Source organism: Chionomys nivalis, chromosome 7, assembly GCF_950005125.1.
Source record: "Chionomys nivalis chromosome 7, mChiNiv1.1, whole genome shotgun sequence".
NCBI classification, from domain to species: Eukaryota; Metazoa; Chordata; class Mammalia; order Rodentia; family Cricetidae; genus Chionomys; species Chionomys nivalis.
Window position 1 is genome coordinate 29271874 of NC_080092.1, and position 24863 is coordinate 29296736.

General features: G+C 43.2%; 1 protein-coding gene across 1 annotated transcript; it reads left to right on the forward strand.

The window, feature by feature from the left end:
• The first annotated feature begins 3006 nt into the window (after positions 1-3006).
• LOC130876790 (hepatitis A virus cellular receptor 1 homolog) lies at positions 3007-24207 on the forward strand. The gene is made up of 8 exons (XM_057773404.1): positions 3007-3055; positions 5557-5895; positions 11366-11386; positions 11495-11635; positions 15863-15909; positions 19271-19382; positions 20730-20766; positions 24093-24207. The coding sequence occupies exons 1-8, from the start codon at positions 3007-3009 to the stop codon at positions 24205-24207; spliced, it is 861 nt and encodes a 286-aa protein (XP_057629387.1).
• The last annotated feature ends 656 nt before the right edge of the window (positions 24208-24863 follow it).

Consider the following 24863-nt stretch of genomic DNA (forward strand, 5'->3'; position numbering starts at 1 on the left):
ACTCCAGTATTTCTCAGTTGGGGTCCCCTCTACTCTTAGGAACTCCTTTTTGCTTTTCATTAATAAACTCACGTCAGCTCTGCTAAAACAACGAGAAGACAATAACAAAGATTCTACTTGGCAGGACTGGCCAGGAGGGAAAAGATGCAGAAACCAGGCCATCACACCTATACTGATGGATATTCAGAGAAATAGGAACTTGATAGCCATGAGCAACTCAGATCTGAGAGGGAATGGGAAGCTGCTTCAGACTGGTTCATGTGGAATCACGTGGTTCATGGGAAATGATCCAGACAGACTTTTAAGCAGGGTTTAGTAGGAGGGAAGAAAAAGTGAAAATTGTGGGGGTAAAAGAAGAGCCCAGGCAGAGCATCACCTGGGCAACGACCTTAGGAGATGAATTAGAAAGAAAGCCCATGTGACTGTGGGACAGGAGGTCACGGAAGCAAATCTGAGCCTTAGGCAGGGACTAGATCATCAGGGACTGGATAGACAGGGACTAGATAATCAGGACATTTGCAAAAACTCTGGTTAAAGAATTGAGTTTCTTGTCCTTGAGAGAGCTGAAGTAGGGCTGTCAGGGGGACGGGACGTGGTCTGATTACACATTGACATGTTCTGATTACACATTTACCGCCTGTCTCATTGTTTGTGAATTTATTTGTTGGTTACTCACTTTCCCGTGGTGAGCTGCTTGCACAATTCTAGATACTTTACATCCCTATTATGCTGAATCATACTCTCCTATCCTTAGTTTATTAATGGTAACTGCATTGAAATAAAAATCTTTTCAAAAATCCTTCTATGGACATTGGGATTTGGCCTGGTCTGGTCCTAGGTTACAGGAAATTTAGCATTATAATATTTTGCCTCTCGAATAAAGGAGGCATGGTTTAATTCTGTGTGGGCCACTTTAGCATTGGTTCTCCTAGCTTTTGACAGTGCAAAATGCTGCCCTTGAGCACACAGATACCTCAGTAGATAAAGGTGCTTGTCACCAATCCTGAGTTCAATCCCCATGACCTGCCTTTAGAAGGAGAGAACCAGCTACCCATAGTTGTCTTCTGACCATGTGTGTCCCCTGGCAAGCTCATGTACTGCCTGATACAAGAACTATTTAGATGTAATCTTTAGTGAATTAGAAAAATGCTGCTTTTATTCCAAAGGAATTAGGGATTATTGTGATCCAGTTTTTAGTGAGCGAGGCACAGATTGTTTTATCATGAACTTCATGCTCCACTGTGGAGGGGTTACATGAATTTTTATAGTCCCAGGACAAAAGGAAGTCATAAATTGATGCATTTACCAAGGACTCTGGTGGGAACATCAGGCAGATGGGACACAACAGAACCCAGGAATCTCTTCTCTAGACTTCTGGTGTTCTATAATTCTTCGCTATAGGGTTGGTGGGAGCTGACTGTGTGAAAATGTAACAATATATTCCAGAAGTTGTTCCTGATTGTCACAGGATGTTAGCAGAGATGCAGGGGTTGGTAGTAAATGGCCACTCAGGGGGACAGAGAGAATTTGTGCTATTGAGGCTCTTGAATTACAACGTCCCATCCTTCCAAAGTCTCCCTGCAGGATCTTCACAGGTGTAGCTTTTACAGTGAACTACAGTTCACAATTGATGGCCTCTAGTATGTTCTTCTCAAGCATATAAAGACAGAAAATAAAAGGATTCCCAGCCATCAGTAAGGCACTTACTCCATTGTAGAACTCACCTAGCTACTCAGTTGAATTCAGAATGTGGAGAAGGTTTCCTTTGGGAGCCTGGAAAGCTACTAGCCATCCGTGTCTGTTCCCTTCATTTTATGAACAAGTAGGTCATAGGACACCCTGAGAGATGGCTCAGTGACAGTTTGTGTCAAGAAGGGTAGCCAGCTGTGTGAGAGAGTGAATGCCCGAATTCACCACCCTTTCTCAATAGAACTGTAAAGGGACAGAATGGTTGGAACCATGATAAAAAGTAAGATAGTTGTGTCTTAAGTTGGTTTTATAAGTTTTGAACTTCTTATAATAAGTAAGGCATTTGAGGTGTCCATTACAATCATTGTTTGGCCACCAGTTTGCAGCATTAGTTTTCTGATCTCTTCTAAGAACAGGGGCTGTTAGTGTAATAGTGCAGGGCCCCAGGTCTGAAGATGCTGAGCTCATGGAAGGTTCGTGAAAGCTATTTCCATCTTGAAGACTGGTAACAGGACACACTTCCCTCTCTGAGAGGAAGTCATGGATTCTTCTGACTAGAAGAGGAGTTAATGAAGTACCAGGCAGGCTTACTCATGTTTTTATGGTTTACCAATTAAGAGGCAAACGTTTAAATCTGGATATTGAAATCTGAATACACGTAACATTCTCCATAACTGGGTTTAAAAGTAGTTGCCTAAAGAGTTCCATGAGGATTTGGTGCCTGTGAGTAAGTAACCCATTTTCTCCTTCAACAGCAGATTCTCCAAAAGCTGAGCAAACATTAATGCTATTTTACCTAGGAGGAAATCTAGGCATGGAGGGGCTCTGTGAATGGAAGGTTTGGATCTGTACTCAGTGTTTTTCTGGCTGTCTCTAGACGTTCCCCAGGAAAATGGTGTCTCAGATACCATGTGCAGCAGCATTCTGGCTCAGGACATCTTGCTAGTGATTAAGGTGGTTGAGATTCAGGGACCAGCTCCTTTATCTACTGGGCAGAAACAGCTCTGTGTCCACCAGGAGTCAAGTCCGTCTTTGCCATTAGAGGGCTGGTCTCTGCTTAGAGTTCTACCAAGAGAACACACTCTCGTCTCTGCCTCCAGTTTTCTCTGTTTGCTACCTTATTTATGTCATGACCATAAGGGAGACTGCTGGCTGTATGTGAGGAAGGACCAGGAAAGAAGAGGGTGTTGGGGAGGACAGGGGTCCCTGGCAGAGAGGCCTGGGTGATTCACAGTCAGAATGAAGACCTGCCTGGGTACAGCATGCTGAGTGCCACAGCAACCAGAGCGTCTTCTCCTTGTCCTCTAGGTCAGCACCATGATGCAGCCTCAAGTCTTCATTTCTGGCCTCATACTTCTTTTCCCAGGTAAGTGAGTGGATGAGCTGGGGGATGTTAAGGAGGCTAGAGTGACAGGAGAGATGACAATCCTTGGGCTTTTTGATTATGGGTTATGTAATGAGGAGAGAATCAGGTAAATTATAGCTCCAAAGAACTTGCTTAACCTGTATGAATTTCAAAACTTATGGCTAGATAAACCTGATCCCCAAGAACATGCCAGGCAAGGGGCAGGAACATATGCATGCATGTGATACACAAGTATGGGCTAAGTGCACATGCATGCATATGATAGTCAATAAAAAAAAATCAGAAACAATGTTTTCCATGCAGGATGGCTGATCAAAATCAGCCTTCTTTCCATTTCTTTGTGCATTTTTGCTTGTTTAAACCATTTGCAATTATTTATCTTTAAAATGTTCTAATTCAAAGCTTTCTATGGAAGGGGGAAAAGAAGGACCACCATAATTGTCTTTGAGACAGGCTCTAAGTTAGTCCAGGCTAGCCTCTGACTCCATAGCTAGCTGAGAATCACCTCAAACTTCTGATCCTCCTGTCTCTAGATCTGAGATTCTCCTAAGAGCTGAGATCACTGGTGAGAAATAAAATATATTTCTATGACTTAATGAAAATAGCATGTATTTTGTTTGTGATCCGAAACAAGGTATTTGACAAATCAAGTAATGTAATGTAATGTATGCTTCAGGAAGGAATATGCTCATTTTATGCAATTAGGACTGTGCTTTCTTGGATCATGTCCCAGACTCTCATCCTAGGCCCGTAGATAAGTGATTAGTTAGAGAATATCATAGTTCATTGTTTTGTACTTCTGTTAGCTTATTTGTTTCCAGTGCTGCGATCCAACAGAGGGGCTAGCATGGGCTAGCCCAAGCACTATATCATGGAACTCCATCCTCAGCCCTCAGAGTTGCTTTAAACGCAACCTTTGAAGTGTTGGTATTGGGAATTCTAGTCCATCATTCCGCAAAAATTATATGTAATTATTTCAGTTTTTAAAATTGCATCTTTAAGTTACTGGTTGCATATTCTTCAGCTGTGTGGTCTTACTTTATAAGTGACTTTTGCTCAAGTTTTAGAATGTCCTCAACTTATAAGAAGGGATCTCTGTCTTTGTTTGATTAGTTTTTTTTTTTTTTCTTGTGAAGGGCTAATCTTGAAGTTCAGATTAATGTTCAGTCCCTCCTGGTTGGTTTTCCTTTTTTTGTTTGTTTGTTTGTTTTGAGACTGGGTTTCTCCTTGGCTATGGAGCCAGTCCTGGAACTCGCTCTGTAGGCCTGGCTGGTCTCCAGCTCTTGAACTCACAAAGATCCACCTGCCTCAGCCTCCTGAGTGCTGGTATTAAAGGTGTACACCATCACCGCTTGGCTCTCCAGGTGTTTTTCTCAAACCCTTCCTGAATATTGACTTTGAAGTTACTAAAGTTGTGATTGAAGCCAACGTTGCTGTTCCAAAGTCCTGGCTCTGCTCTTTGATTAGAAGTGGGGGAGATTTAGTGATTTTGTTGTCTTAGCACTATGGAGGAAGAAGAGGGGATAGTTTGAGAGAGGGTCTCCAAAATCTAGGCCTGTCTTGAATTTATTATTAGCTGAAGTTGTCCTTGAATTCCTCATTTTCCTCTCTCTACCCCCCAAGTTCTGGTACTACAAGTGAGTTTTGGGTACACAAGTAAGTTCTAGGAATACAAATGAATTTTGGGTCTACAAGGGAGTTTTGCATTTACTCTTGAGTTCTGGGTTTACAAGCATTACATACTTTATTTAATGAAGTAAAGTTTAAAAATGTTCAAAAATAAAACATTTGAGATGATCTCAGTGTCATATGCTAAGTACCCCACACTCAGGAGGCAGAGGTAGGAGGACTGTAATTTTCCAGCCAGCATGAGGCATAGAGCAAGACCCTGTCTCCAAAAGAAACACACACTGAGAAGGAGAAGAAGGAGGAGGAGGAGGAGGAGGAGGAGGAGGAGGAGGAGGAGGAGGAGGAGAAGGAGAAGGAGAAGAAGAAGAAGAAGAAGAAGAAGAAGAAGAAGAAGAAGAAGAAGAAGAAGAAGAAGAAGAAGAAGAAGAAGAGAAAGTGAATATCATGCCACAAATAAGTTGTTTTGCTCACAAATGTATCCAGTAAATGATCATACTGAGGAAGAATATACAAAATGTTTACAGTCTTCAAATTCAAGCAGTAAAACTGGACATTTAATCATAGGATTGGGGAGGTAGAGAGTTTGAAGTCAGCCTGGTTCATGCAGCAAGTTCCAGGGCAGCAAAGGCTACAAAGTGAGATCCTGGCTCAGAAAACCAAATGATAACAACCACAAAAATTAAGTTGTAATTTCCTTTTATGCCTACCCACAAAAAAATCAAACCAAACCAATAAAATAGTGAAACAAAACAATAAAAAAGACTGCTGCCCACCCTCCCCATAATTTTTCCTAAGAAAAACAGCAAAATTTTGGGAAAATGTTGGATACTAATTCTCTATTTCCTCCCTTCTCCCTGCTTCTTACATCACAGGTGCTGTGGATTCTTATGTAGTAGTGAAGGGGGTAGTGGGTCACCCTGTCACACTGCCGTGTGCTTACTCAACACGTGGTGGAATCTTTACCACATGCTGGGGTCAAGGGGCATGCCCGTCTTCTCATTGTACCAACACACTTATCCAGACCAATGGATACCGCGTCACCTATCGGAGGAGCAGCCAATACCAGCTAAAGGGGAATATTTCAGGAGGAAACGTGTCCTTGACGATAGAGAATGCTGTCCCGAGTGACAGTGGTCTGTATTGTTGTCGCGTGGAGGTCCCTGGATGGTTCAATGATCTCAAAGTGACCTTTTCATTGGAAATCAAGCCAGGTAAGCTTTCTTTGTTTCCTTTCCTTAGTTCTTGTAAGTAAGCTGTGTCCTCTGTTTGCTAATAATTTGTTCTCTTCCTAGAACAAGGAAACACAAAGTTCTTATGAACACGTTTGATTAAACGCTTGCTTTTGAGTTGTGTAAAGACAAACTCTCCTGTATTTCAGGCTATTCTCTGATGGCCATGCTCTCCTCATCCTCCTGCCTCTGACTCCAGTGTTGTGAACACAAGCTTGTGCCACCAAACCCAGCCTTAAATAGTCTCCTTAGAGGCACTGAACAACTTTATTTGCTTAGATGAAGTCCTAAAATGAATCTTAATTCAAGACCATGAACTAAATCGGGATTCATGTCCTAACTGTACTTGGGAAATGTTGGTCCATGAAACTGCATTCATCTCCTTCCTGAAACACACTGGGGAGCTTTAAGCTGGAAGTATGTGATTTTAAGAATTGCCTCTTTTCCGTTGTTATATCTCAGAACGTTAAATCACCCATCCCCAAAACAATAAAAGCGCTAGGGCTCTAACCTGAAAAGCAGGCCATGCAGGATGCTGCTGCACTGATGAGCTGGCTTCCACAAGGGTCAGCTGACCTTGCTGAGCACAGACTGTTATGCCCAGATTGTGGAGTCCCCCAAAGACCACCAAGGAATCTGAATCCACATGCAAAAGCAAAGAGCTTTTATTCAAGCTCAATCTTGGACCCTCTGTGTGTCCAACATAGCGGTACAAGAATAGAGAGCCTGGAGTTCTGTTGGGGTGGGGGTTTTATTGTGACAGAGCTTGGGGCAGGAGGATTTATATGATTTAGGACCCCTCGCTGGCTGACATTTGTCTAGGGGTGTCTTGGCAAAAGGGGATGGGTGTGTGTTGGCCTAAGGGACCTTTGGTGATCTCATCTACAATGGTTGGAAGTTTAGGTATTTCTTTTGGAATGTTAGAACATCCCCTTGAATGTTCCTGGGTTGTGCCTAGATGGTCTCAATTTGTGGTCTTTCCTGAAGACAGATGTTGTCTTATGGTAAATGGCAACTCAGGCCTACTTCCTGGCTGGTCTTTATTAATCCTGTCAGTGGTCAAACTCTACACAGGCCCCATGTATAGGTAGAGAGTTATATTCCTTGTCTGCCCTGCCTTGGGCCTTTGAAATCACATCATATCATATTACACAATGTGTTACTTGAACAATGGAAATGTCCTGATAGCAGAGTGTTCCCTCCAATATCTGTTCATGGTCACTTGGCGGTGTAATAGCATGAGCAACAGCTGTTAGTCTGTAAAAGACGCTGACATATAATTCCGTCCAGTGAGCTTTCTTAGAATGAGGAGGCCTCAAGGCCAAGATCAGACCTCCAGCTTGGAGGGAGAGCATTAGACAGAAATGATACAATCAACTTCATTCCTTGATGGGGTATGAAGAGGCTTCCAGGAAAGAAGGACTTCTCTTTACAACCTGGAGAGGAGCTTCATTAAGAGCAGGAGTGTGGGAGGGAGATGGAGATAAGGAGGACTAGAGATAGCTGCCATTACTGGAATGGCAGGGCAGACAAAGCATCCTCCTCACAGAGCAGCCTGTAAAATAATCCTCTCAGCATTCCCCCTGAGGAGTCTCAGGCTGGTCCCCAGAGCAAGGGGAAAGTCTGACTTGTTATAATCTTTTAGTGGTGGCAGTTCTAGGTGCTAGGTCCCAGGGTAAAGGGTAACTAAGGTGTTTACTAACATATCAAAGCAGACACTTGCTACTTTTTTCTCAGCAAGGCCAGTACCTGGTGCATCCCATCCCTTCTCTCAATTCTCCAGCCCAGGGACTTGGCTGGGCTTCCCTTCCCCCAGCTGCTCTCCCCTATATAACCCAGCCATTTTGACTACACAGGCCCTTTGGGGTTCTTGACCTATTGGTCACCAATCTTGGCTCTTGGCTTTCCACTCTCCTCACATGGCCAGTTTAGTTTGCTGGTCATGTTCACTCTGGAACCTTCTGGGTGCCTCTGTTTTCTCCCTCTTATCTATGATAAACCATCTCTTCCACCATAGGTAGGAGTAGTCATATCTTCCTTTCATTTCATTCAGGAGGAAAGTTTCCTTTCATTTCCTTTCCTTTCATTCAGGAGGGAAGTTTCCTGTCATGTGATTTGGTTCACCATAGCATAAGTGACAGAGTATGGGGCTTCAGATCTTGGTTAGGTCCAATAATCTGGGGGAGCTGTTAGGGCACATAATAGAGTTTCTTAGCTGCTTCACAGAGCAGTGAGGAGGTGGGGCTTGACCTATTCAGGCTATGGGATCTGGTCTAAAGATTCAAGCCCATGTTCTAAGAGTAAGAAGTTCATGAAAGCCCCAAATCTAGACTCATTACATTTTCTTCCTTCATCCCTTTCTCCCTCCCTCTTGCTCTTCATTCTTTCCTGCCTTCTCTCCCTCCCTCTCTCCTTCTTTCCTTCCTTCTTTCCTTCCTTCCTTCCTTCCTTCCTTCCTTCCTTCCTTCCTTTGTTTGATTTTTGAGGCAGGATATGCAGAGAATGATATGTAGAGACAGCAATGGGGAAGAGACTTAAGGTTCCAAGTACCTATCACAGGTGTGAAATTGTATTATTTACCTAGATGAAGTTAATGACTCTGGTCTCCAAGGGTACTCACTCACAAGAGAATAAACCCACATTCACATACACACACACACACACACACACACACACACACGGGGGAGGGAGGGAGGGAGGGAGAGAGAGAGAGGTGACAGACCTGAGGTGGGGGAGGGGAGTAAGAGAGAATTTTCTTATAAAACAACCCCCTTAGGGGATGTGTAGAAATTTGTCTAGCACGCCTGAAGCCTTGGCTTCTGCTCCTAGAACTGCAAATATAATAAACAAATAAGGGCTATTATTGTAATGGTCATCTCTGTCTCTTTAAGAGATAAGCCACACCCACTCCCTCCCCCTTCCATGGAGGCAAGCTAATCTTCAGCTTCCAGCCTGAGTGCTTCCCCCCATCTCTTCTTCATCCCTTCTCCCCTTGCTCCTCCATAACCCACTAAATAAATATCCAACCTCACTCTGCATGGTGTGCCTATCCACGTCTCTGTCTCTTGTTTGCTGCATGACTCCTTGCCCAGGACCAGCCGCCTTCAGAGACCTGCAGCATGGTCTCATGGGTTTCCCATCTGTCTGTCTCTCCTTGTGGGACTGGCTGTCCCATCGAGGTCTCTCTACCACGTGGCTCCCTGCCTGTGACTTGTGGCCCACTGCAGCCACTTGGGGAACTGTGTCATCCCTATCTGGGATTGGCTACTCTCGGGACCTGCTGCCTGCCACCACTTTGGAGTCCTGCAGTATGGTCTCATGGCCTCGCTGCCCGCTGCAGCCACTTGGGGATCCTGCAAGCATTTTACTTAAACAATTACAGTTGTAGCTTGGGATGGCATTTGTCTAGCACACATTCCTGCCTTTAACCTGGGTTATATCCTCAGCACCAGAAGAAGGATGGGCATGGCATCATAGCATAATATTCCTCATTTCAGTTAATTAATTGAAGGTTTTATGAGTTTAGAAATTTGTTAACAGATCAGTGCTTACAAAGTCACTATTTGAGTGAGTCTATAAGTGATCCAGCAACTCTGCTTCATCCTCTAACAGACAAGTCGACATTTCCTCATGATTTAACACAATGGAAGACCTATCCCCCTGTCCTAGGACCCTTATTGGCTCCTTTGGACTTTTCCACTTACCTGGGAGAATAATTCTCCAGAGCAAGTGTACCATAGCTCCTAATCTGTTGAATCTTTCCTGGTTGTTCTCATAGTGATCTTCAGAAAGATTATTCCTGTGCTTGCTGTTCTCTCCTTCAGAGATTTCCATTCTCTAGGGAGGGTTTGTATTGTGCTCAAGCCTCTGCCCACACATTAGACTGTCTCAGCGAACTAACCAGGCCAGGTTTGTAATAGACCCACTTGCTGGTGTGAATAGATTTCCTACAGCACAGCCACACCCACTCCTTGCTATGTTGTCAGCAATGACTTTCAAAATGATTGACAGGAGGGCTTGCTCCTTAACACCCATTTTTAATGTTCCTGAAACAAAAACACTTATATCTGACCCTCTACATAAAAGTGGCCTCAGAGTCAGTGAGCTGGCTCAGTGGGGAAAGGTGCTCAGTGCTAAGCTTGGTGACCTGAGTTCAATCCCTGGGCCCACGTGGTGGACGGAGAGAACAGACTCTGCGGAGTTATCCCCTGACATCCACATTTGTGACATCTTACAAACACACAAATAAATGAATAAATAAATGTATTGAATTTAGGGGGGATGCTCCACACCCACCTCCCTACACTTTGTAGGAACACTACAGGTTTTCTTTATTTAAAGATAAACACACAGTGGATTGAGGAATTAGAAGAGTATCCCACATAAAGAGTTTTCGAAGCAATTATTCCTCATTGTTGAGGTCTTGCTTTGTAGTTAGCAGTGTTAAGATTGAGGGAGATAACTTACAGGGATGACATGTCTGCTGACACACACTGTTTGAGTCCTGGCTGACTGTGATGCCAGCACCACTTTGCCTTAGTTCCTGTCTTAGAACTCTGCACTCGGAGACCATCAGTAACTGCTTGGAGGCTTACAGCACTTCAGATGCTGTTGATTTGCGAAATGTGGTTGAACCTGACTAACCCAAACATCAAAAGTCTACAGTGCTCTAAAATCTGGATCTTTTTGAGCACAGACTTGATAATACACCTGGATAATTCAATGCCGTGAAACTATCACATGCAGCATTATTCACAGTTTATAAAGTTATCTTTTAGGGTCTATATGTAATGTGTAGTTCTATGAATGCTAGCTACATCAATCCATGTTTATATCTGAGCCCGACATATAAGGTTTTATTTATATTCCAGATATTCCAAATTGTTAAGGAAGACTTAAATTCTTAAACTCTGGGTACCAAGCATTTTTGGATAAGAGGTATTCAGCTTGTCTCTCTTAGATTGGAAGAAACCATAGAAGTCAATGTCCTCTCTACACAAATGTGAAAATCCCATTTGTGTTGGGATTTGTGTGGGGTGTGTGTGCTAAGATGCAGGGCTGTATGCTGTGTTCTCTCAGGACTGACTGAAGGGAACATGCTGGAACTGGAAACCGTGGATGAAGTCAGTCATCACTGAGAGAAGTTCTAGTCCCCTGTACCCTCTCAGTCTCAGAGATGCTGAGAGATCTGAGGACCTGACAGCTGTCATTTATAAAGTGTGTCCTTAGGAACTGACTGTTCTCATGTCCATGTTGTCAGTGCATTTGCCTCCTATTGGGGAGCTGTCTCCATTGACCTGCTCTACCCTGTTCTTGTTGGTCAGTGACAAAGATGTGTGTTCAGGAGAGGAGCCTTGGTGGGGACAGCCTCTCACTGGTGCTACAACTACACCATAAGCTCTTCTCTCTTCTTGTTGACTCATCCTTGTTACATCTTGATTTCCAAATCCAGAAATTCCCACAAGTCCTCCAACAAGACCCACAATAACAGGAAGACCCACAACTGCAGAAAGACCCACAACTGCAGAAAGACCCACAACTGCAGGAAGATCCACAACTTCAGGAAGACCCACAACTTCAGGAAGACCCACAACCACAGGAAGACCCACAACCACAGGAAGACCCACGACTCTGTCAACAGGACCCACACGTGCACCAGCATCACCCAGAGTCTCCACCTCTACTCCTACAACACCAGTGCACACGCAGATTCACACACCAGGTAAATCCCAATGTGGTTTAGGACCCAGAGTCCTTATTATAAGTGTCTGTAGGACACACAGACACTGAGTCAAGACAGAAGTATAATAGAGGTGAAGAGTTCTTAGCTGTGTCCCAACAACAGCCTCACAAAGTCTGTAATTTTCCAGTCTTAAGTTGCATTCACCCTCTGCTATGTAAGAGCTTGAAAATGGAGGACACCATCTCTCTGTTCCCTGGAATTCACTTGAGCCAGACTTAGGTGGATCATTGATCTAGGAAAGCTGATGGAATCTGGATCAGTTAAACCTGACTTTGTACTGAAAATCTAAGGACCGACTGAGAATTAGAGTCAGGGTAGGGAGACTCTTGACCCTTGACATCCATTCTGAAACTGGGCCATCCAGCTGAGGCCATAGTTCAGGGAACATCAGGCAGCATGCTCCATGATGCAGTGTCTCTCTGACAATTATGTCCTGTATAGCTGTGATCTGTCCCTCTTTCATAGTGACAAGAACTGACAGTCATGAAGACAGAGAGTGGCTCAGACTCTGTCCCTGGTCACTTGAGTTGGAAGCTGGTTCTTCTGACTCCCAGGTCATGAACAGGGATATTTGGAGGGTTTGTGCTGTTTTTGCATCCTCACTGGAAAGATGTCATACACCTTCCTTCCAAAAAACAATGAATGCCTTGTAAAGTTTCGCTTAAGGATCTCTCAGTTTATCCATGTAGCCTGAAGTGTCCAATGTTTGTCCTTTGAGGGATAAAAACACAAACATCAAATTCAACATTTTAGGACATGATTTAACATGCTCAAGTTTTAGAGCAAGGCCATACAGTTTATGTTTCAAATTATCATCCTGAAGGCAAGCATAGGTTCACACCTTTATCTGGGAGTGAAAAGAGAGCTCTTAGAGGGATTCCCAAGGCTTCCTAAAAGCTGCCCTTTTCCCAGGGTAGCGCTGAATTCTGCCAAGAGAAGAATTTAGAGCTTTTCATTTTTGTTGTTAGGGTAATATGATGGAAGGTATAGTTTCCTTCTCCTCTCACTGGCCTTCAGGTACTTTCAAGCAGGAGGACCCTGAAGGACTGGGCCACATGCCTAGTGTTAGTGTAATCTTATTTTTCTATTGTGAGTTTCCTAAAGAGTTGCAGTTGAGGGTTGAAAGTGCAGTCCAGGGAGAAGGCAGATGCTCTGGCTGCTCTCAGATGAGGATGTGTTTCCTCACGTCCACTTCCTGTGCTCATCCTGGTGCCCCAGACACTGTTCATGGAATATGGGGGGGGGGGTTGTAAGAACAGGGGAGAAAGGGACCCAGGCTGGGGAAGAAAGTTAAGTTCATGATGTATTTTATCAAGAACAGGATTGGGTAAAGTGTGACTGCCTGACATTTATTTGTGTTGTCCTGTTGTTAATTCAGAAGGATGGTCACATCCTCTTACATGTTTGAGCGCCAAGGTGAAACAGGAAGGTAGTGCAGAGCAGGAAGGTGTTGTGCAAATGTAAGGATCAGGTTGTAGTGAGGATCCTAAAAGACACTGAGGGGACCATGAACCCAGATTTAGGAATTCTTGTCTGGCCATAACCAACTTACTCTAAGAACCTCTCCTGTTCTGAAAAGGGAAGCATTGAGAGGACTCCCAGAGAGGCAAGAGCTCAGCTCTCCATGTGAACTGAGCTATTGGTGGGAACAATGTAGGGACTCCAGGAAGGAAAGGAAACACAGGCTGCTCTAGAGTGTTCCACGTGGAAGCCTTTGGTGAGCAATGGAAGATGAGTCAGAAAACACCAGAAATCACTCTTAGTAAAGGAATGGTTGGAGGATAAGAGATCTTGTCTCAGTCACTCAGTCAATCAACCTTGAGATAGATAGATAAAAAAGATAGATAGATAGATAGATAGATAGATAGATAGATAGATAGATAGATAGATAGATAGATAGATAGATGGAGAGAGAGGAGAATTCCACAGCACAAGGCAGGCTGTGTGTGGGAACCATCACCAGTATGATGCTGCCACCTTGAGAAGGTCTCAGCAATGAAATGGTCATCTGGAAGGTGATTAGGATGTAAAACTAAGATGTTCATGCACAGTGTTAGATCCTTTGTGAGAGGGCTGATGGGGCTGGTTCTACCTTTCCTTTCCTTGGGGACACACAAGAAGTATCATCTCTGAACAAAGGAGCCCTCAGCAGCTATCCAGTCAGCTCGTGTCTGGATCTGGGACTTCCCAGCCTTTAGAACTATGACCAGGGCATTTCTTTTGTTTATAATTCACTCACTCTAAGCAGTTCTGGAATAACAACCCTAATGGACTAAGGTGGGTTGAGTGTACGAACAGCAGCACCACACAGGCTTGCAGCGCTGAGCCCTGATCCTCACTCGCTCGGTACACTCAGTCCCACTGTCCACACTCTGGTTGGGTCCTATACTTCTCCTTAAAACTGTAGTGGTATGTGCTGCTTGACCAGCTGTGGAGAGGCTGGGCTCTGCCATCTTTCTCAGCCAGCTCCACGCTATCAACAGGGGTCAATTGAGACTGCCACATGCTGCCCTTTGTGGTGCAGAGCTCTGACCCACGTGTCCTTGAGGTACCTCCAAACAGGGCCAGTCCTGCAGGACTCTGGGTGGTTGTGTGTGTGTGTGTGTGTGTGTGTGTGCGTGTGCGTGTGCGTGAGAGAGAGAGAGAGAGAGAGAGAGAGAGAGAGAGAGTTTGAGAGTGACTCAATATTTTCAGAAGCTGCTTCTCTGTGGTCTCATATATGTGGCTTACCTTTTTCTAGGCTTTCCTGGACTCTAGTTAATTTAAAGCCACAATTTTACCCACAGAACCAGTAAGGATTAGGTAATGGTGACCTCTGGATGTTGAGAGGGAAATCCTTAGTGTGTACTGTTTCCAGGAAGAAAAACAAAATGAAACTAGATTCAAACACAAGGCAGCAGGAGCCGCTGTCTGCCACTGTTCCCAGGTGTGAAGAAGAAGGAAGGAGGGGTTCAGGGTCTGGAAAGGCCGTGTCACCTAACCCTGCTCAGAGGAGAGTTTTGCCAAGTGGAGCAGGGAACGAAGCAGCTGGGTCCCTGGTTTCCTTGAGACTTCTGGCATTTTGGCCTTATAACTTGAGGTTCCTGGGGGAGTCCTTGCATCGCTCATGGAATCTCTCCCTTGGTGAACATTCTGCAAAAGCAAGAAATATTAGGACTGAAAGGGATTTGGGTGTCACATGGGCCACCACCTGCCTTTGATGGCTGTGCCTGCCAGGAACCTTATGCATCATCCCATTTCATTATTTCATGGTAATTTATGCCACTGCTAGATTGGGGAAACTCCTTAGTTCCCTTTGGAGACACACACCTTTCCATTTGTCCCCTATTCTAGGCACACTTCTTTGGAGAAGTTGTTGAGTGTTATCCTCATTACACAAGCGGTATGATATTTCTAAAGTGAACTCCACAGCGTTCACGCTCCTGCTCCCTGCTCCTTCCATCACATAACAATAATAACATCGCCCGTGTTTCCTACAGTGCTGAGTGTCCATGTGTGCATTCCTAGGTGCTTATTGCAGCACCTTGATTATGAGGTCCCTTTGCTAATGAATATGGTCAGGATTGAGTTCAAGCTTTCTCGGATTCGGTTTTACTTAAGGTCCTAGCTCACAAACAGAGCCCAGACTGTGGATGCTGCCTACACCTCGTCATTGCCTTTGGCTCCTTGTCAGAGCTCTCACAGAGAGTGAAGTGTAAACACAGTACAGTGAGAATGAGGGGCTATGAGTCATTCAACTTTATTCGTGCTGGGCGATGTCAGCTTTGGCAGTTGTTGGGGACTCCCATAGACCGGTAGTGTTTCCACTCCTTGTGTGGGCACTGTGTGTACACTGACAGCAGAGATGTCTGCCATTTGCTAAAATCCGAAATAAAATACTGTCATCTGATATCTTCTTCTACATCTGTAAAATGTAACTAAGGGGCTCCTTGTCAGGATGTTACAAACCTTATATATGCCAGACATCAGCGGAAAGAGGACTCTGTGTTTCATTCATACACACATAGAAACAATGAAAATAATAGATTCCTTGTTATATAAAATAGACATTTTAAATATACTTCAAACATGTAAATGTTCAAAATTTGTTGTCCAAATTAAATTCCACCCTTACATGGATAAGACACATTGGCATTGTGGGCAATATTTACAAATATAGTAAAAACATCAAAATTCTTATAATTAATTTTCTCTTTTGTTGAACAGATTGGAATAACACGGTGACATCCTCAGATGACTCTTGCAATAACACTGTAAGCAGATTCCTCTAATTTATTAGCTGTATTTGCTTCTATGTTTTTTGGGAAACAATTTGTATTTAAAGATTTGGTCTATAAAATTAGTTTACAGATAGTCGCATTAAAAAAATGAAGAAAAGTCACGAATCAGATATACTGGCTTCTTCCTTAGTCTTAGGATTCAGGAAGTTAATTAATGATATCAGAAGTTTAAAGCCAGCCTGGACCATTAGGCAACTTGGGCTAAATAGTGAGATGGTGCCTCAAAACTGTAGAAGAATGAACATATAAATGTATAAAAATAAAGAAATCAAAAAGAATATGGTTCTTACATAGGATGTTTAAATTCAAGATTCCATTTACTACCCCTATATTGCTTTTCTGCCCGTTGACCATTCTCTGTAGAGTCCATTAGTGATATTTTTTCCATACACAAACCTCCACATGAGCTATTAAGTCCTCAGACATTCTAGATTTTGCATGATTCTTCCTGGAGTTTCTGTATGCTAAGGTTGAGAAAAATTCAAGGCACCCTGCTTCCAGAATTCTTGACAGAGTTCTATCTCTACAAACAGTCAAAGGAAATTTATCAATAGAATTGTTTGGGCTCCAGGAAAAAACAAGGTTTGTTTTAGTGTATGTAATTAGCACAGGAAAAAAATCGTGATTGAGGTAAGTAAACAGCCAGATAGGGATTGTGAGAATTATATGGCTATTGGAAGTAGCAGCACCCTTGTTAGCATGTGCAAAGCCCTGGGCTTGAACTGCCAAAGACCATCAAACAACAATAAGACACTTCAAGACAAGGTGGACATATCTCTACAGGGGTCAAATGGCCAAAGAATTTACACTGATTGACAGTCAGAACATAACACATGATGGCTGAAAATAAGTTTGTTTTTCTTTGGTTTTCTGAGACAGGGTATCTCTGTAGCTTTTTAGAGCCTGTCCTAGAACTCACTCTTGTAGACCAGGCTGGCCTGGAACTCACAGAGAACCTCCTGCTTCTGCCTCCTGAGTGCTGGGATTAAAGGCATGTGCCACCACCACCCAGCTGAAAGAAAGTTTCTCTGTTTTTTCTTTTTGAAAGAATCTCATGTAATCCATGACCTTGAACATACTGCATAGCTAATGATGACCTTGAACTTCTGACCCTTCTGCCTCTGTCTTTTATGAACTGAAATTGTGTGAATGAATCCCACCAACTGCCCCCATTCTTTGAGACATGATTTCATTTTATAACTCAGGCTGGCCTAGAACTCATAATCTCCCTGCCTCAGCCTACCGAGTACTGGGATTACAGGCCTGTGTCACATGCTCATCCTGACACTAAAAATATAATGACTTAATTGACATTAGCACCCAGTGGTCTGGCAGTTATGGAAAGAATCTGTGTATACTAGTTAAATATCAGACACCAGTAAGTACGTGCTGCTAAGGGAGCAGATTTATGACTCCGTGTCAAACAAAACATCACGGCATATCAAGGTTGTTCTTGCCCTTAGTTACCCAAGAAATAGTCATGCTTAGCAGCACAAAGGAATGACTTGGAGTTAAATTGAGAATAAGCTGTAGTAAAATCTGGACTCTGAAGATGCGAAGTTGTCCCTAGGTGCATTGAAACCAATGCACAACAGCACACAGTTTTGTTTTCAGGGTGTTGTTTGTTTGTTTGAGGCAGAATCCCATGGAGCTCAGACTGGTTTTGACCTTGCTATGTTTCTGGGAAGGATCTGGAACTCCTGACCCTCCTGCTTCCACCGCTCAGGTCCTGGGATTGAGGTGTGCACCCCTAGGCATGTCAATAGTAGCTTACATCTTGAACCAGGAGATCAACTTCCTGGACTTTGTTTCACTAAAAGGTTGAACAAAATCTGTGAAGATGAATGAAAAAAGATAAGCATTGCTGCCATTCATAATCAGGAACATGTTCTGAAGTAAATGTTCTGTGGGCACGGTAGACACACGTGCAGTTCAAGCTCTCAGGAGGGTTAGGAAGGAGGAGCAGAGGTTCAAGGTCATTGTCAACTAGTGAGATTCAGGCCAGCCTGGCATCTGGAGACCCTGTCAGAACAACAAGCAAACCTTATTTTCGTCTATATTCCCCACAATGTTTGTCAAGAATACCTTAGAATCCCTTTCCTGAGGACCCACTGAACATGTTGAGGATGTAGAGACAGCACTCACAGAGCTTAACTACCTTGTCCATGCTCTCTCTGATTAAACAGAGCCGAGGAACCTGGATTTTGACTCCAGAGACGAGGCTCACACTTGGGAAAAGACCTGGTCTCTGATCTCCCTTTCCTTATAGTTAAACCATCCGTGGACTCTGTTTAGGGTTAGTAGATTAGTGCCAAGTTATTAGAGGGGTCTCAACTGCTGCCCAGCCTGTCTCCTGCTTATTTCAGTGTGTGCTGATCCCTCATCACCTGTACCAGGGCAGTAGGGAGATTCTGAATTTCTATCTAATATTACAGTAGTAATCAGGCTGCAGCCATGAACAGAATCTTTCTACTACTTTTAGAAAGTTATTGGATATAGTTTATTGTTTTCTTTTTTCTCAGCCCCCTCCAAACCCTTCCATATACCCTCTTCTTGCTTTCTTTATAATTCATGATCTGTTTCTTTAATTTTTAATATATATAAAATATATTAACTCATATGTATAATATGTTATGTATCATTGTACATTATATATAATATAGTAATATATGTAATTATTCATACATATACCTGTCAAATGTATATGTTATGTACTACATATTACATATATTCATATTTAATACGTAAATATATTCCTAAAAACTTTAATATAACCTGCCAAGTCTGTCTGTGTCTATATACTTCCATGCTGATCATTTGTTATTATTTGTATGGAATCCTGAGTTGCATTTACAGGACAAGTAGGGTCTGTGATGAAGGACCAGGCTGAGAGCTGAGCACACTGAGAGCAAGTTAACTGAGAAATGATCATTTTTTTAATATCATAAGATGATAAATTTAGGAAATACCTTTTGACTATTAAGGCAGACATAATCATATACATGATGTATGAACCCACATTAAGTACATGATTAGAATTTTGCTGAGGCATCTACCCAGGTAATCGCCTCGAGCAACATAGACCACCATAGTTTCCATCATCATCAAAGACACTGATTTCACACTGTCTCAGAGTTCCACTGCCCGTTACCACCTCAGATCCTTGGGTCTTCCTGCGTATTCCGGACTAGCCACAGGCAAGCAAAGATGAATCACTAGAACCTAGAGTTTAGGTTAATATCGAGCTTATGTTTTCTGTTCCTCTCACTTGGTGACTCTTGTGTTTACTGCTGTTTATTTATTTCTACTGTTATTTTATTTATTGTTTCCTTAGGAACTGGTCCCTTCAGGGAAGGCACAGAAGAACATGGCTAGTGGCTTCTATATCAGCATCCCCATCGCTGTCCTGCTGTTGCTGCTGCTTGTGAGCACTGTGGTTATCACCAGTAAGTCATTTCACAGCTGTCCCCGAGGAAGGAGAGCCAGGGCTCTCTGTCTTCTTTAAGCATCTGCACATGCAACTGGGGCTTTGAGTTCACATGGCATGTGTATCCCCAGAGGTAAGGCTCTCATGTTAAACCCTCTCCTCCCTAAGGGATGAGTTAGGATGCAGAAAGCTCTGTGGATGATTTCTGATGCTTGGTGAGTGCTCTGCTCAGTGACCTTGAACCATTGCTACTGTGTCTCCAACGACTCCTATTCTTATTCTGTAATATTTGATCTCATGTGCTCCATACTGGTACTGGCCTTACTAGGTAGCTGAGAATGGCCCCCAGTATCCAGATCCTCTGCCTCCAGCATCCTAGTGCTGGGCTCACAGGAATGGGCTGCAGTGCTCAGCAACACTGTAGTTCCTAACCCTGCCTTTTGTTTTTCAGTCATTGCCATCAAAAATAAAATCATTATATTCTCCATAAAAAATTAAATATTACCGCACAAGAGATTTCTAATAGGTTTTTTTTTTTTCCCTTTGATGTGTTCTCTCCTGTTCTACCCTTGGAATCTTGTTTGTTTCCCATAATGATACTGTTGACTATTCTGTAATATACTTAGTAGAAGAGGCAAATGAGACATTGGTGGGAAGCCCACTGACTAATGCTGGAACAGATGATTTGAAGGTGGCACCCAGGCCTACATGCTGTTTCCATGAGTTGTACAACCGTACACAGTGTTTATCTCTGTGCAGTCCATTCCCTGTGTATGAACTTCAGCCACGGGCTTTACAAAACTCCATGCATGAGCCTGTTACTAACCTGCTTCATAGGAAATGGGGAATAAGGATATGCCTGTCAGATTTCAGATGGTTCCCTCTAATCATTTAAAAGCTGTTTATCCAAAATTATTATTTAAGGTGGTGGTAGTGCCATGTGCCTATGATACCAGCAACTTAGCCTGGGCTACATATCAGATCATGTCTGAAAGGGAAATTACATAGAAATTGAGTAAAATGCTACAAGTGTCTTCCCTTCCTTAGCTCAAAGTTGTTTATTTTTCCCTTATGGGTTTGTTCTCTGGCAATCCATTAGGGAAAAAAATGAGACTTTTTGTTTGTCTCAGTGAACAAAGTCCCTCTCATTCTAGTACATTAGGTCATGTGGATGAATACACCAGACAGTAAAGGGGCAGACAATCCTTCCTGTGGGGGACAGGAAGGAATTACCCAAAGTTACCCGGGGACGGTTCAATCAAAAATAGAGACAACATCCTTGTTTAGGGGAAAGTGTCATGAGTGTTTCTGATGACATGTGCAATTTTTTCTTCATCTTCTCCCACCTCCTCCCACCCCAATATAGGGTACATCCGTACGAGAAACAAGTCACAGTCTCTAAGGTAAGGTGGCATGGATTGTGCTGAATCTTTTGAACAACAATCTTGGGAATAGGCTCTCTTTTGTACTAAATCATTCTCTACTAATTGATTCATTGATGGGTTGGTTGATTTGAGACAGGGTTTACTATGTAGTCCAGACTGGCCTGGAACTTGCTATGTAGCAAGGCCAAGTTGGAACTCGAAATCCTCCTGCCTCTGAGTTTTTCACTCTGGGATTACAGGTGTGTTCCACAATGGCTGGCCTCCATTCTGTAGGTTGTATCCCAAAATAAATTTTAATGAGTCCCTTTCTTATTATCCTCATTTCTCAAAGGTATTATCTGTATTCTGTATTTCCCTGATTTATGGTATGACAGAAACAGAAGACCTGTTGATTCTAATCTCTTATAGGTAGACACTGGATTAATTGTAGACTTTGTTCCCTTCAGCTGGTATTGAAGGAGTTACTTTGATCCACTCTTGTTTCCTTCAGTGTCTTCTTTCATCAAATATTTATTTTTATCATAAACTGATAAAATGTATGACAGAGCATACAATCTAGTAGAAGAGTCCTTTTAGGTGCTTTTGGGGAAGTGTGCAGGGAATGACGTGCTTAGGTGGTGAGGTGTTTGAGGAAGACCCAAGGGAGCAGAGGATTTAGAGGAAGATTATTTCTGAGTCTTCCGGGAGTGTAACAGAACTGTGTATGGCCAGTGTCTCCACATTGGTCCCTTCCACTCACTACACCAGTGTCTGCTTTGCCGGGCTTCACTGTTCTTGTCTTGTTTACTGTACTTGGGGCGTTCTTTTATTCTCTCTAGTGTTATCTGCCTTAGTCTACAGCCATGTAATTTTCTTCATTTGGCTAAAGATTGGATGTACACAGGACTATGTATGTATTTCAGCAAAAAACTCCATGTCCTTCAGGCTGCCATCCATAGACTTACTTATGTTTATGTTAAGCATAAGAATCAAGCCGCAGACTGGGTCTTGAGCCAGTCCATTAGAAGTTCCTGATACAGTTAGCTTTTCTTATCAGTCACTTCTTCCCTTCACAGTAATAAATCTATAAGGTAGGAACAATAATTAGTCTCATCCTATTGATTAAAAACAAGTTTGTAAATATGAGGTCACACTACACTGGCCTCAACTTCAGGAGCCCATGCTTATAGATCTAACTGGTAAATAAAATAATATAAAGCAAACTAACACTAACTCTTTCTGAAAAAGAAAAAGGAACCATTCCTTAGAGTTGGAAGAACACAACATTATTTTAGTCCATAATTTTTGTTCCTGTATTGATAAGGCATCTTTTTGAAACATTTAATTCACATTTTTTTTTTATTTTGAATGTGAGAAAGATAAGGGTAGGATAGGTAGAGGTGGGGCAGAAACAGGGGACAGGGACATGGAGAGGACAGGGATGAGTGTGTGAAAGAACACATCCATGGAGGCCAGAGGAGGGCAGTGAGCATCCTCCTCTCTCCTTCACTTTGTCCTTTGATAGAGAGCACCCCTTGGACCTGCAGTTCACATCGCTTGCTTTCACAACAGCCAGAGCCCCAGCGATCCTCCTGTCTGTCTCTCTCTCAGTGCTGGGTTACAGGCATGCAGGATATGTTCTACCTGTTAACTAAGGCAACATCTGAACTCTGGTTCTCTGGTTTGTACAACGAGAATCCTTAACTGTTGATCAACTCTTCAGTCCCCAAAGCTACTTTTTAATCACTTTTAATTTAAAAGAAAATATTGGAGAAAACACAGCACATAAAGAAGAGGGGAGAAGTCAGGTGAAGGGGCACATAACCGTTATTTCAACACTCAGTAAGTTAACACAGGAGGACTATAAGTTTAATTCCAGCCCAGACTTCTAGCAACACTGTTTAAAAATAAATAAATAAGGCCAGGTGTAGTGGCTCACCCCTTTAATACCAACACAGCAGGCAGAGGCAAGTGGGTCTCTATGATTTCAGGTCAGTCTGGTCTTTGAAGAAGTCACAAGATAGCCAGGGAAATATAGTGAGACCCTGTCACAACAAAATGAATATAAGAGAATGAATGAATAAATAAATAAATATAAATATAAAGCAAGAAAGCAAGCCACAAAACCCCACTAACCAATACATAAAAATTCTAGGCATTTTCTCATGACTTTTTCTGTCAGCTATATCAAGATGACTCATGAGTGTCCTGACCCTACACTGTTTCCCTACATGTGTGACTGTCCAGGCGGAGTGGAGCTTGCTCTCTCTTGTCCTGTGTAATTCTCAGCACAGGTGTTCGTTCCTATGTGGCTGACTGGAGACGCTCATTTTGGTTCTATATTTCAGAGGTAGAAATAATCACAAATGACAAAACCCCACTGTCAAAGCATCACCCCTGAGTTAGTCTGTTTTCTTCTCAGGTTTGCTCCTCCATGAGTTCTAGAAGCTCAAATATCAGTCCACTGTGCCCACCCTGGTGATCATGGGTATAGAATGAGCTCTCCAAGTGAAGCCCCTCCCACAGCTGTCAGGATAGGCTAGCTGCAAAGACCTGCAGTGCTCTCCCCAAATTCCTTCCAGTGCAGTTCCTGCTGCTTGTGTGCACGCTGTGTCTGCGCGTGTGTGGCACACAGTAGTCTTGAAATTGTGCCCCAGACCAGCAGCTACAGCTGCTTTGTGATTTGACATGTTTTCTACTCCATGCTTAATGTTAGAGGGTTAGATGCCATGCAAGTTTCAAAACTCTTTCTTTTTAAACAAAGAAAACTTTGTATCACTGTGAGCATGATGTGAATGTGGGGGGGGCGATGTGTGGCACCTGTGGAGGTCAGAGGGCAACACTGTGGAGCTGGCTCTTTCCTTCTGCCTTTTCCATGAGTTCCAGGGATCTCACTCAGACAATCAGGCTCTCCTTAGTCTTTCTAAAGCATCACAGTGCAAAGTAAACACACAAGTCATCTAGCCCAGTTCCAAAACAAACATTCTGCTTAGGTACCTCATTTTGATGCCAAGATATTTCTCTGTCTTGATCTCCAACTTTTGTCTTTTATTACATTAGTATCTTGAAGGAGAAGGATTCCAATATGAGCTACTTCTCTCTCTCTCTCTCTCTCTCTCTCTCTCTCTCTCTCTCTCTCTCTCTCTCCTTTCTTTCTCTCTCTCTCTTTTAAAAAAATCTATTCTTTAGCTATCAAACAAACTTTTCTATGACATAATAGGATAGGGGGGTCCTGTGTAGTTAGAGTTTTTGTGAATGGGGCTCCTGGAGTCCTGAGCATACATCATGATTGAAAGTTCTGCTTAGACCTGAAAGGTAACCTCTTGTTCTTTCTTCAACATCTCTCTCTCTCTCTTTCTCTGCAGCCTGGTAGCATTCCGTTTCTCTAAGATTGGAGCTTTGCAAAACACAGTGGTTTTCCGATCCCGAGCTGAAGACAATGTATATATAATTGAAGACAGTCCTTACCCTACATATTGAATCCCAGTGGCCCTCTGAGGAGCCCTCTGCCTGAGACTGCAGAGACAGCAACCGGATTTGACAGCGCAAACAACCTTTCCAGCTGCAGGGCTTTGTTCTGTGTCGGTTCATCCAGCAGTGGTGGGGAGGGTGACCCTCTGCTGTTAATACTCAAACTCAGAGTTCACATCATCCTAATTCTTTTTTATTAAATTTTTTTTAAAAAAAATACCAATCCAAATTCCCACTTTCTCCCCTCCTCCCATTCCCTCCACACACCTTCCCACCCTACCCCCCTCTAATCCTAAGAGAGGGTAAGTAGCATTGCCTTGTAGAAGGTCCAAGGCCCTCCCTACCACATCTAGGTTGAGCAAGGTATACATCCAAAGAGAATAGGATCCCCCAAAGCCAGCACATACAGTAGAGATAAATCCCAGTGCCACTGCCAGTGGCCCTCAGTCTGCCCCAGCCGTACAACTGTCAGCCACATTCAGAGGGACTAATTTGGTCCTATGCTTGTTCCTTCCCTGTCCAGCTGGAGTTGGTGAGCGCCCATTAGCTCAGGTAGACTGTTTCAGTGGATGAACCCTTCATAGTCTTGACCTCTTTGCTCATGTTTTCATTCCTTCTACTCTTCAACTGGACCTTGGGAGCTCAGTCCAGTGCTCTGATGTGGG

Coding starts and splice junctions, on each gene's coding strand:
- LOC130876790 (XM_057773404.1), top strand. CDS start 3,007: ATGATGCAGCCTCAAGTCTTCATTTCTGGCCTCATACTTCTTTTCCCA. Junction 11,387..11,494: donor AATTCCCACAAGTCCTCCAA/CAAGACCCACAA, acceptor CCACAACTTCAG/GAAGACCCACAACCACAGGA. Junction 20,767..24,092: donor AACAAGTCACAGTCTCTAAG/GTAAGGTGGCAT, acceptor CTTTCTCTGCAG/CCTGGTAGCATTCCGTTTCT.